Source organism: Cibotium barometz, chromosome 8, assembly GCF_041138505.1.
Source record: "Cibotium barometz isolate CiBa-2024 chromosome 8, ASM4113850v1, whole genome shotgun sequence".
Lineage (NCBI taxonomy): Eukaryota > Viridiplantae > Streptophyta > Polypodiopsida > Cyatheales > Cibotiaceae > Cibotium > Cibotium barometz.
This window is the reverse complement of record NC_141053.1, coordinates 38,812,951-38,824,975: the sequence shown is the minus strand read 5'-3', so window position 1 is coordinate 38,824,975 and position 12,025 is coordinate 38,812,951. Positions and strand designations below refer to the sequence as shown.

Below are 12,025 nucleotides of genomic sequence, written 5' to 3'. Positions count from 1 at the left end.
ACAGGCATTTGTTTCATCCTTTGCAGGCAACTGCACTCCCCTCTACAGGCGGCTGCGTGGGGTTGCACCTCCTTTCCATAGACGGCTACAGGTGGCTCTGCACCTCCTAGGTAGCTACACCTTCTACACAGGCAACTCCTCCTCCTCCTCCTCGACACGCTGCTGCACCCTGGTGTCCCTCTCTAGAAGCTGCACACAGACACCTCGGGTATTTGTCTTCCATTTGCGAGCTACAAGTAAGTGAATTCAGATTTAAGTAAAGAACTTTGTTGTAAATCTGATAAAGGATTCTCTACCGCTGACACCCGTTCGGTGCCGGGTAGTCCAAGCTTTTGGAGAACCACGGTTCAAAGGTGCCGAGATCAAGAGAGCCAGGCGTTAGTACGGGAGCGCCTGTTTGTGCGTGGTCTTGAAACACCAGTGGGGCGCTCTCCGCGGATTCCAGTGAAGCCACAGGACCGTAGAGACTGGACCACTCAAGTGGTCGCTCTCCTTCGAACATCTACTTCGAGCCTCTTGTTTGGTACTGTATTCATCTCAGTTGTACATGGACATCATCTGGTTCATTGAACCCATGGAGCTTTGTATTTGTTAAATACTCCCAATAATATATCATATATTGAGGGGGGGGCTCGGCCCGTTCCGGCCCCAGTGCTGGTGTCCATCTATCAACATTTCTTTTCATTTCAATTTTCAGTTGTTATATTAAGTTGTCCATTTCAAATTGTGATATTAAGTTGTGCTATTACGCATGTGGGTGTCCAACGGAGTCTATTCCCACTTGACGGGATCGGTTTCACATTCCTAACAGCCACTAGTGTGCCTTCAAATTCCAACAATCCACACCATATGCTCTAGAAATACATGGAATTCCTCATCCAGTCAAACAAGAGGCCTCAAGAACATTGTCCAGAAATTCAGAGCCGATCTCTACTTTGCAAACACATTTTCCAAGTCCTTCAGCTAGGAGGGAAGCCATGAATGGATTTCCAAGTCCTTCACTTAGAAATGCCAGAGTGAGTGGTTCAGCACTTGGAGACATATCTTAAGATTGCTGTCACTTGGGCAAAAAGACTGATAGAAGGACCATGGTACAGGATTGGCACTCCACCTGAGTTATCAGCAGATGCCTGTCCAGCTAGGTATGCGAGAGATAGTGTGCCACTTCTATGCCATGTGACTCCCACTGGGAGATGATAAAATCTCACAGCTTGACAAATCTGCAGGCGTGCTGCCACAAAAGTATACAGTCCCTCCTTAATGAAATGACATTTAGGGTGACCAACGGGAAGATTGAGTGCTTGAGTCTACACAAAGGTGACAAGCAAACATATTGGGAGAGGTAAGATATAAACTATATGTACCCAGAGTCCATTTTTTTTAATTTGCAAAATATGAAAAATTCTATCAAAAACCATGGCCATCGACCGGAAAAGACATCATCCCAAAATGCAAGGTGTATGCAGCCGATGATGATGCCATACAAGTCCAAATAGAGTAGATGAGAAGAAATTAATAGGTTTGATTCCCGTCCATAGCGTCTACACGTAGCCCTCCAAATTTGATTCCCGTCCATAGCGTCTACACGTAGCCCTCCAAATTTGCCAAGCTGTGATACTAGCAATAATCTCCCAATAAGTGTCCACCCTGCCACAGGGTTGAACTTGCTAAAAAGTGCATTTACAAACCGCCCCTCTGTGTACCGAGAAGGCGGGGTCATAATCCCTACCCTCATAAAAAATCTGTGGACTGGCTAACCATGCTGTATAGACCCAACTGATGTAAGCTCTGCCTTTTGTGAAACTGCCAGTGAGTCAGCCGGTAGTCTCTACAACTACAACAGCAGTGCTGTACAGACTCATTAGCATCCAGGCAGTCTGCACCACAAATAGCTCTCCACAGATTTACAGGCAGCCCACCATGTAAAAATAACAAGGAATGTGAGATCTGCCTCCTCAAGTTCGTCTATGACCCTGGTTCAAAGAGTATTCTGGCACGGATGGCAGCCTTTGTACTTATCTGGAACCTTTGAAGTTGTCTGTATAGAGGCAAGGACGGTATCACTTGGGACTACAGGTCCCCATTGTGGCTTCTCCCCCAACCCCACCTCCCTTTGAGAGCAGGTAGCTATGGAGGGAGTTTCCACTTATTATTTCATTAAATGGATTGTATCTATTTTCTCTTTGACCTTCTCAAAGGATGATCACATAACAAAGGAAACCTCTTTCATGTTTAACAACCAAAATTAGAAAAGTTAACGTAATCAGAAGAGATAATAAACTTACTTGTAATGGTTGAGTAAGAAGCGCAATGAGTACTCCAGGAATGGCGGATACACCAATCTCTATTATAGTTAATGTGCTGACTGTGCCAAGCTCTATCAATGCAAACCAAGCTGCAGTATCATGAAAATTAACTGCTATATAAAAATATAGCCTACATGCTGATATGAGTATAATTTGGAAAATCTTATGATTAGCTCAATATTTTAAATTTGAATAGATCTTGAAGCATAAGCAATCCGATTGAGAGCTGGCCATGTTACCAAAGTTCATGTAAGTTGCAGCATCCAGAAGCTTTTGAGTGTCATTAGTCACAAGATTCAACATTATTCCACTGTTTGTGCCAACCAAAGAAACTAATTTCATGCTCAAAAGCTGCATCCAAAAAAAAATCAAGTATTAGATAAAATGAAAATGTCTAAGGGTCCTTCGCAACTTGTATCACGTTTAAAGAGTCTCTGACATCTCTTTTTTTCTTTTTTCTTTTTTCTTTTTTTCGTGAAATGGTGTTATATTATATGTAAAAAATGTACATCAGCCACATAGTCTCTGACATCTCTCTGACTGCCGCTCTTTCGGTCTTCCAAAGGCTAAACTAGAACCCCACCCAAACATGCACAGAGATTGAGGTTGCCTGCAGCCATGGCCTCTTATCTCCCAAGCCTTGCAAAGGTGTTTGGAACATCATTGTCTCACCATTCTTTTAAAGCCTTTCGTCCTCATGCTTTAAAACATCCTCATGCATAGCTACAGAATGCTAAGAAATACACCACATGAGAAAAGTTCAATTTATGGTTTAAAAACGGAACCAACCTTGTTGAATACGGCCATGCTCACAGTGGAACGGATCTTCATGCCAACTTTCTGACTTAATGTAAAGCACATGTGCAGTGATACGCTCGCAATAGCAGACATTGAAAACATTCCAAGGACAAGAAGAGTTCCCCACCACCACTTAAAGTTGTGCTCATCTGCTGCCACTGTTGTTACTAGAGCCCTCAAAATGTATACCTATGGCATTTCAAACTCAATGTCAGCTCTGCTTATCCTTTGTTTGGATCCAGCTCTCGTATGTTCTGTTATACTGAATATAAAACTCTTGTATGTTCTGACCCTTTTCTTTAAAACACACTATTTTTTAGTAATGATCTTTAAAACACACACGCACACACGCACGCACGCACATCCCAAAAAAAAAAAAAAAAAAAAACTCATGTCAATTCTAGACAAACTGATGGATTGTAAGGTGTACCCCCATGTATATGCCATCTTCTTGGCCAATTCAAAAGTTTCAAGGATATTATGCTGTCCAATGCCGTAGATGATAGCCACCACTCCTCACATGGTCACGATGATTAGGAAAATCATGGGATGGATGCTTTTAGCCATAAAATGAATTACAGCCTGCTTTGTTGATTTTTGGGTGACAGGATCCTCCAGAAAACAGTTTTTAGGTGTTTGAGCAGTTTTAGGGTTTCTGCACAGTACGTACAGAAACCCGTACGTGTTGGGGGCTAGGAGCAATAGCTTTGTAAGGACTTTCGCGTCATCATTGCGTATACTCCTCCATAATTTTAGTCCGAAAGGAGTCTACTCCAAATACAAGATCACAGGTGCCTGGGATTCCTCACGTGGTTACTCCAAGTACAACAAATGAGTACAAATGAAGCACGCAAGTCAATCACTTAGCCTGTCAATTTCTTGTCCTTGGAATTGTACGTAAGAATTCTCCCTCCCTACGTAAGAATTCCTAAAGGCTCTTTCCTAGGTGATAACTCGAGTGGTGAACTCTTCTAGGTGATAACTCTAGTGGTGAAGGTGTTTGCTTAAGACCAAGAGGTCCTGGGTTCAAAACCTCCTTTGGTGTTTCCTCGGCGGCATCGCTATGGACTGATAATTAAGCGCCTGTGGACGGGTGCCTACATGCAGTGGAAAATTAGTAACTACAGGAGGATCTTGGGCCTAAGGCCAGCCGGAAAAAAAGAAAAAGAAAAAAAAGATTCAAACCTCCACACCAAAAGCAGAGACTCCACAAAGTCTTCACAAGAATACCATGCCCACAAGTGTTTGCACAGCATGGGAAACTTTCTTCATGTGATCCAACGCCCTTGATGATTGCCACCACTCCTCACATGGCATCATAAGGAAAACCATAGGATGGATGCTTTCAGCCATAAAACAGATTTACAACCTGTTTTGCTGATTTTCAGGGGGCAATCAGTCTGTACATGTCCGTACAATGATGATGTGGAAGTCTGTACAATGCTGGTTGTCCCTGGCAGTACAACACTATCACTGGTGAGAGAGAGAGAGAGAGAGAGAGAGGGAAATCTGAAAACTCTTGTGAGTTTATAATAGTTTGGCTTTCCTTTGTGTTCATTAAGGTTTCAAAAATAATGGTTCCCTCAATAATACATGGATTGGCTATCACTTCTCGGGTGTCCACACTTTTAAAATGTCCATAAATCTTGATAAGTGCGTAAAAATATTGATAAATATGTGCAAATTCCATAAATTTCAAAAATGGTGGCACAGGTAGGTGGTTTGGTGGTTTGGGATGCCAAGTCATACGGTCGCAGGGCTCAGCTGACTCATGGCAATCTGTCTTGGAAACATGGCCAGGTCCACCAGGGAGTGAGTGAGAGTGGACGGAGAGGTGGAGAGATCAAGCCATGGTGTGTGGAAGCATAGACATGGATGTGGAGAGAGAGAGAGAGAGAGATGCAATAGAACTCAAGTGAGAGAGAGATTGCACATGAACACAATGATTGTATTATGAATGATAATACTCACAGTATGTACAATGTATTTATAAGCACTTAGAAGGCCTTATCTTCAAATGCTTACTAAGAGGTGGTTCACACGAAAAGACTGAATAACCCTTTCACACTACAGAGACTCCTACAATTCCAACACATCCATGACATCACTGTAGAGAGACGACTAGCCATGCGCACCTCCCATGACCATGCTACTCCCTCGATCAGCTTATGATCAAAGATGAGATTATTGCTTAGTCATCCCCACCTAACTGGGATAAGAATACATCTTTGCCTTTTATATTATCAAGGCTTTACAACAATTCCAGAAAGACATCCAAAATATTTAGATTTTGGGAGATAGCCCGAGCAAAGAACCCTTGACTCAACATAAAATAGAAAATAGATAATTATAGAGAGATTAGGATCCCCCCCTCGAACATATGTCGGTGAACAGTAGGAATCCTTTTCCGCAATGTTTCCAAGCAATGGATGCTTGGATCATCCTTTTAGGCTCATGGGCCAGGGTAGCGCACCTAGATGTAGATGTGAATGTAGATGTGAATGTAGAGATTAGGATCCCCCCCTCGAACATATGTCGGTGAAGAGTAGGAATCCTTTTCCGCAATGTTTCCAAGCAATGGATGCTTGGATCATCCTTTTAGGCTCATGGGCCAGGGTAGCGCACCTGGATGTAGATGTGTTCGGTGAAGATGTGAATGTAGATGTATAACACATATGCCTTGAGACAAGCATCAATGCTGAAAGATTCCATAACTCCATGGAAAGAGCATAGGATATAAACCTTGTGGTGGTCTCAGCATCATAGATTGAAGAACCCACATCTCTTGCTTCCTCCTTGAAGGAAGAAAAACACTGAAAGAAAGATTGATCATTGAAGCTCTTCCTAGAGAAAGGTGCTACACATGTTGATGAAGTAGATGAAGCACCTCCTCTTCATGGGTATCCTGCTCTTGTATGCCTCTAGGCTTCAGATCTCTTGTAGAAGACCCCTCTGAATGGACTGTTATGCTGCAGGTTCATGTGAGCCTTGTGTAGCATGATAGACTAATAACTATAGTGGTCCCTCATGATGAGAAACATTGACTGTATGCTGGTTACAGCATGGGACACTTCATGGAAGAAAAACACTGATCAGATAATTGATAACAGGGCTGGAACTACAGCACATGTGGGTGGCTGATATGGACTGGTCATAGCAGAGAGAAACACAGCTATAAGGTGGCTGATAGGTACTGGATAGAGGTGGCTATGTGGGCTGGTCTGCAGACCTGAAAGATCAGCAACAAAATGCATAGCTATAGGGCGGAGAAGAGGCAGCTGATTCAGAGCTGAAAACACAGCATATAAACTGCAAACCCTAAAAATGCAGAAGGGGAGAAGGTGAAGCATGCGATGGAATGGAGCCTAGCTCTGATACCATGTTGGAAACATGGCCAAGTCCAAGAGGGAGTGAGTGAGTGAGAGTGGAAGGAGAAGTGGAGAGATCAAGCCATGGTGTGTGGAAGCATAGACATGGATATGGGAAAGAGAGAGAGAGAGAGAGAGAGAGAGATTAATGTCTTCAAAAGGCCAAAGTGACCTATGAGACCAAAACAATTACATCAAGTCCATGTGATACAATGTCTGACTTACATATTAAAAAAAAGGAAATGCTTGGAACTAAAAATGAAAAGCTAAAGTTGGTACTAGAAGTGGAACGCAAGGTCTATCATCTCGGAACAACCACCTGTTACAAATAAAGTATTGACTGCGAGCCACCTTAACAGGTGGTATGACCCTTAAGTCTTGGTCTAAAACTACGAAGCTCCCCGCCTGCTCTGCTATCAATACTGACTGAAATGCCTACCGATCTGACATAGCCCTCTCAGGGAATCATATAAGTCAGCACTAACCTCGGTGAAGCGCAAAAGATTCACCTCCCCAATCCTTCCCAAGGCATCTACAACAACTGGTCTAAACTACCCTTCATCTTTATATCAAAATCTTGCATAAGTTATGAACAAAGGACAGAGTATGACCCTTCCAATCTACATGGACAGCATGGCTGTAAAACCATTCTTTTCCTATAATAACATCGACCCTATCTAGATTCAAATAAAAAAAATCTAAAGACTCTGTATAATCCTGAATATTTGTCGGTAACTCAGACATACACTGGCCAGATCTATCAATGTCATGCTGCCGTAAGATGGCAGGGATGCACACACATGCATTAGTGGCACTTTCTATGAAAAGGAGCATTATTTCTCATATTCGCTCATGTAAAATTACCAAGTAAGCTTGGGATGCACTTGCTACACTTTACTAGGTGCGTGATGAGGCACGAATGGCCTACTTGTGCAAGCAATCTGAGTCCGAACAAGGAGACTTAATGGATGAGTTTGTCATAATGATCAAGATCTTAGAGAGCAACTTGCATGTATTGATGAGGTCTATTCGGACAATTAATTAGTGTCTATTGGACTCATACCAGGGTTTTGCATCCACACTTTGGCTCATAATGAAGGGTAACCTAATGCCCTTATGTTTGATGAGTTGGTTGTAGTGCTCCTGCAAGGAGAGAAATCCTAGCAAAACTGAACTAGTATATGTGTGGGAGATCAGGCATTTGTTGCCAGTCAAAAGGTAAAGGCAAAGTCTTCTCTTAGGGCGGCTATAAGCCAAAAGGCAAAATCAGTCGAGTCTTTTGGCAAGGATGCCGAGAAGAGGGGTGATAAGCATAAAAAAGAAGGCAAATGCAACTATTGTCGGAAGCCAGAAAATTATATCAATGAATGTAGAAAAAGGTTGGAGAAGGAGAAGGAGAAGAAAGAGTCGGGCATTGCTGTGTTGATGCATCAACACACCAAGTGTTGAAAAGGAGTCAACGAACTATATGCATAGGATAATTGGGCATTTATTGTGCACTGTAGTTATGACCCTTCTATCTATGATGTATGCATGTCAGCAACAGATCAACATATCTAGTATTTTGATAGTGGTGCTATCTTAGCGTGATTTGTTTTTCTCCCTTGAGTCTTCTCCTCAAGGAGGCATATTCACATGTGCAAACAACTCCTCATATCTAGTGAAAGAAGTTGGTAAGGTTGTTCTCACTGAAAATGGTGAAACAATCACTCTCTCAAAAGTCTTGTTTGTTCTAGGCATTAAAAAGAACTTGTTGCCAGTCTATGTGAATGCTAGGATAGGCCTAGTGTTAGATTTGTTGATGAAAGGTGTACAGATCATGACCGGAGTGACGGAGACAGTACGGAAGTATAGCTATAAACCAGAAAATGGAAAGGGAGCCTTCTTAACATTGAGTTCTTCATCTCATCTAATGCTTCATGCATAACCTAATGCACAATATGGGTTTTTGGGAGCTCAACAAAGGACATTTGCACAATGGGTAATGTGCAAAAACCTTTGCATATGTGGTAATAAGAGTATTATTGGAAGTTATAGAAATTTCAAAATCATAAAATACACTTGGGGTAAGATACAAAAGCATAGCATTGTCTGCAAGACTCTTCTATAAGAAGCTTTCTATGTTGGGGAAAAATGCTAGTGTACATATATTAGGAACTCCCATCAAATAAGTCAACAAATGCTTTGACATGGTTTTAAATACATCCATTCATCCATAGAAGACGGTGCCTCAAAATATGCATCCCATCAGGAACAATATGTTGGTAGTAGTGTTCTTATTACATCAAGAACAATGAGGGCCTCAAAATATGCACCCCATCATGCCCCTATAGATCAAATGAAACTGATCCATCACGCATCCCCATCCCCACCCCCACAACCCAACAACAACACCCCCCCCCCCGAACGACCACACACAGAGAATATGCATTGAAAAAGATCTATTCTTCTCTGAGAATTACATGCAGAATACGCAAAAAAAAACTCAAGACACACCTGAAGTATCACCACTATCAACCAGATCGGCTTGAAAAGTGCAGCTCTAGCATACTCCATCCCAAAACATAACCATAGTAGCTTCCAAACCGATGGGACAGCATTCTCATCTGTTGTTTGCTTTGCTTTTTCCATTGCATGCTTCCAAAGCTGTTCACAATGTTCTGTTGTTTCCTTCGGGTTTATATCATAAAGATCTTCAGCCTGTAACAAAATAAATTGATTTTGACAAAACACTCTTTAGTTACCATTGACATGGTATAGTGAAACTGATGATCAGCCCAGATATCAGATATACATAGTATTGCAAGGCCATATGTGATACTAATCTTCATTCATAAATGCATATCAAGTGCAAGATTTGGCATTTTGAAGAGATCAATAGGCCAAATAATTCCTACACCCTCTTATAAATCAATCAATCTCTCTCTCTCTCTCTCTCTCTCTCTCTCTCTCTCCTCTACTATAGGGAATCTTATGGAAGCATAGTAGAGACTTTAGGTGAATGGCCCCTTTCCCTTCCCGAGATTAAGTGACGAGAGATGGGATGCCAAGCGGTAATTTCACTGTAGCCAGCCTTCGAACATTACTGAGGAAGGCCCACAAGCTGTAATGCAATCGGGTAGTACATATGTTTTGGCCCTTGGGTTCACAGGACCATAGGTTCAAATCCTGCATATATATATATATATATATATATATATATATATATATATATATATATATATATATACACACACACACACGCATATATATGCGTATATATATACGCATGTGTATATATATATACACACACATATATATGAGTATATACATGTGTGTGTGTGTGTGAGAGAGAGAGAGAGAGCACACACATGTACACACACATTTACATATATGTACACACTTTTTTTAATTGTAAAAAGCAATGTTCTATTGCTTCACTGTACAAAGAAAGAAGTCCTCAAAAAAGAGGCATACTTCTTAAAGAGCACACATATATGTACACACACACGTACATACTCATATACACACACACATATATATATGTATGTGTGTGTATATATATGTGTGTGTGTGTGTATATGTGTATATATGTGTGTATATATGTATGTATATGTGTGTGTATAATACACACACACATATGTATATATATGTGTGTGTACTTACGCACGTCTCTCTCTCTCTCTCTCTCTCTCTCTCTCTTTACACACACACACACACACACACACATATATACTATGCAAACACACACATGCATAGATATAAGTACTTTTATGTATGTATGTATATATGTGTGTGTGTGTGTATGTGAGTGTATACACCTCTCTCTGTCTCTGTCTTTCTCTCTCTCTCTCTCATGCATGTCTATTCTGCACATATAAGAGAGAGTCAAAATGTAAACTTTAAACCTAACCATACAGTACAGCATATCGTGGTGAAGGTAAAAACCTCAAGCGTTTTGTGGTTGCCAGCAGAAACAAAATGTTGAAGCCAGTGCCATGTAAAGATACTAAAAATGGAGGCCTTCAGCTCTGCACTTGGACCAGCTGTCTTCATATTGTTGCTCTCCATGGTCTCCATGTGCATGCACGGGTCTGTTGATAAACTGTATTCAAGCAGAGCTCAACAGCACCCCGATCACTAATGATAATACTGTCATGCAGAATTAAGTTAATGCCTCATCTTTGCAGCTGCAATTAGATTCAAAAACCAGCAAACTTTGATGTAAGACTAACCAGAAGCCCTAACAATGATAATATCACCAGATTATCTGCATAATTTGACAAATAATTGCTTTTAAAACCAGCAAAAAATCATTGTAAGATTGCCAAACAAATGATTGCTTGGAAAACCAATGTAAGAAAATCAATGTCCAAAATTTTCTTTCAAATTCAACTACCAATTACTGCCAACAAACTGAACCACTATGGAGATGAATTCCTTCCTACATCAGAACATCAAACTTTTATATCCACAATTGGTTGTAAATTCAATTTTTAAATTAAAAAACCTACGTTCAATTCAGGATAGTATTATGATCCAGGCAAAACCCCCTTTTCCTCCGAAAAAACCCAGAAGTTCGGTGTAATTAAAAGTCCATTGCTTGAAGCTAAACTGTCTAAGAGAACTGAGTTGTTTACAATAAAAAAGGAGAAATCCTATTCAGAAAAGAATCACAGAATGACTATGCATGCATGATTGGTAAGCAAGCAAAATTAATCACTAATTAAAACTAGATTAATACCTTGGAGTTGCTATTACAAGCATGAGATTTGAAAGATTTGAAGGTGGCAAATAATGCGCGGTATATTAACATAATGCGGAGGGAAAAACGCAATCTAAAATTAATGATGCTAGTGTGCAGGTTTCTGAAATTACAGAAGCAAGCAAGTATATAAGGCTTGTGTATTTACTTATTTATAGATTGAGAGAAGCTAGCGTCTAATAATATAAACACAAAAAAAAAAAAAACAAAAACAAACGTCATGAATTAAAAAGCAGCTGGGAGTCTATTGAGAGCCGCGCTGAGAAGCTGGCAAAAGCAAGCAACGACGTGGGCACTTAATTAGATTTAAGATTTAAAACTTGAAACGTGAAAAGCTTGATTAATTAATTTAAGGTTAAAGACAGTCGCGCCAAAACGTTTCTTTGAATTAATTAATTAGTTATTTATAAGCTTTAACCTTATTTTCCTTTTTTAAAGGTTTTAGGAATGATTTCTTTAAAAAAATCTTAGCATATTAGTTATTTATAAGCTTTAACCTTATTTTCCTTTTTTTAAAGGTTTTAGGAATGATTTCTTTAAAAAAATCTTAGCATATCCAGTCTGTGTCCTTTTTTTTTTTTGGAATCTCTCTTCTCCAATAACAAGTGAAGTTGCATGCATTGCCCTTTCTTTATTCAATGGAATGGAATGAAGCTTCTCTCTCTCGCGCTCACGAGGAAATAATCCATCGCCTCCCTCCCTCTGTCCGTCCCTCCCTCTCTTCATACTACAGAGAGGCATATTGTTCATGTCCCTCTCTTTCTGTGAGGCGGAGGAAGAGGCATACCAATCATCTCCCTCCTTTTCTT

General features: G+C 40.6%; 1 protein-coding gene across 3 annotated transcripts in view; it reads right to left on the bottom strand.

Annotated features, from left to right (window-relative positions):
- The window catches only part of LOC147636234 (uncharacterized), a 53,584-nt gene extending 42,212 nt beyond the window's left edge, over positions 1 to 11,372 (bottom strand). For 2 of the 3 annotated variants that reach the window (XM_086801665.1, XM_086801666.1), the window contains exons 1-6: positions 11,196 to 11,372; positions 10,400 to 10,641; positions 8,969 to 9,172; positions 3,096 to 3,293; positions 2,546 to 2,657; positions 2,286 to 2,395 (exon numbers count right to left, since the gene is read on the bottom strand). In XM_086801665.1, the coding sequence (XP_086657791.1) occupies positions 2,286 to 2,395; positions 2,546 to 2,657; positions 3,096 to 3,293; positions 8,969 to 9,172; positions 10,400 to 10,537 (762 nt within the window). In that variant the 5' untranslated portion in view covers positions 10,538 to 10,641; positions 11,196 to 11,372. Of the gene's footprint in view, positions 1 to 2,285; positions 2,396 to 2,545; positions 2,658 to 3,095; positions 3,294 to 3,534; positions 4,085 to 8,968; positions 9,173 to 10,399; positions 10,642 to 11,195 lie in introns of those variants that run through there. The other variant, XM_086801667.1, reaches the window with a different exon arrangement.
- Positions 11,373 to 12,025: the final 653 nt, after the last annotated feature.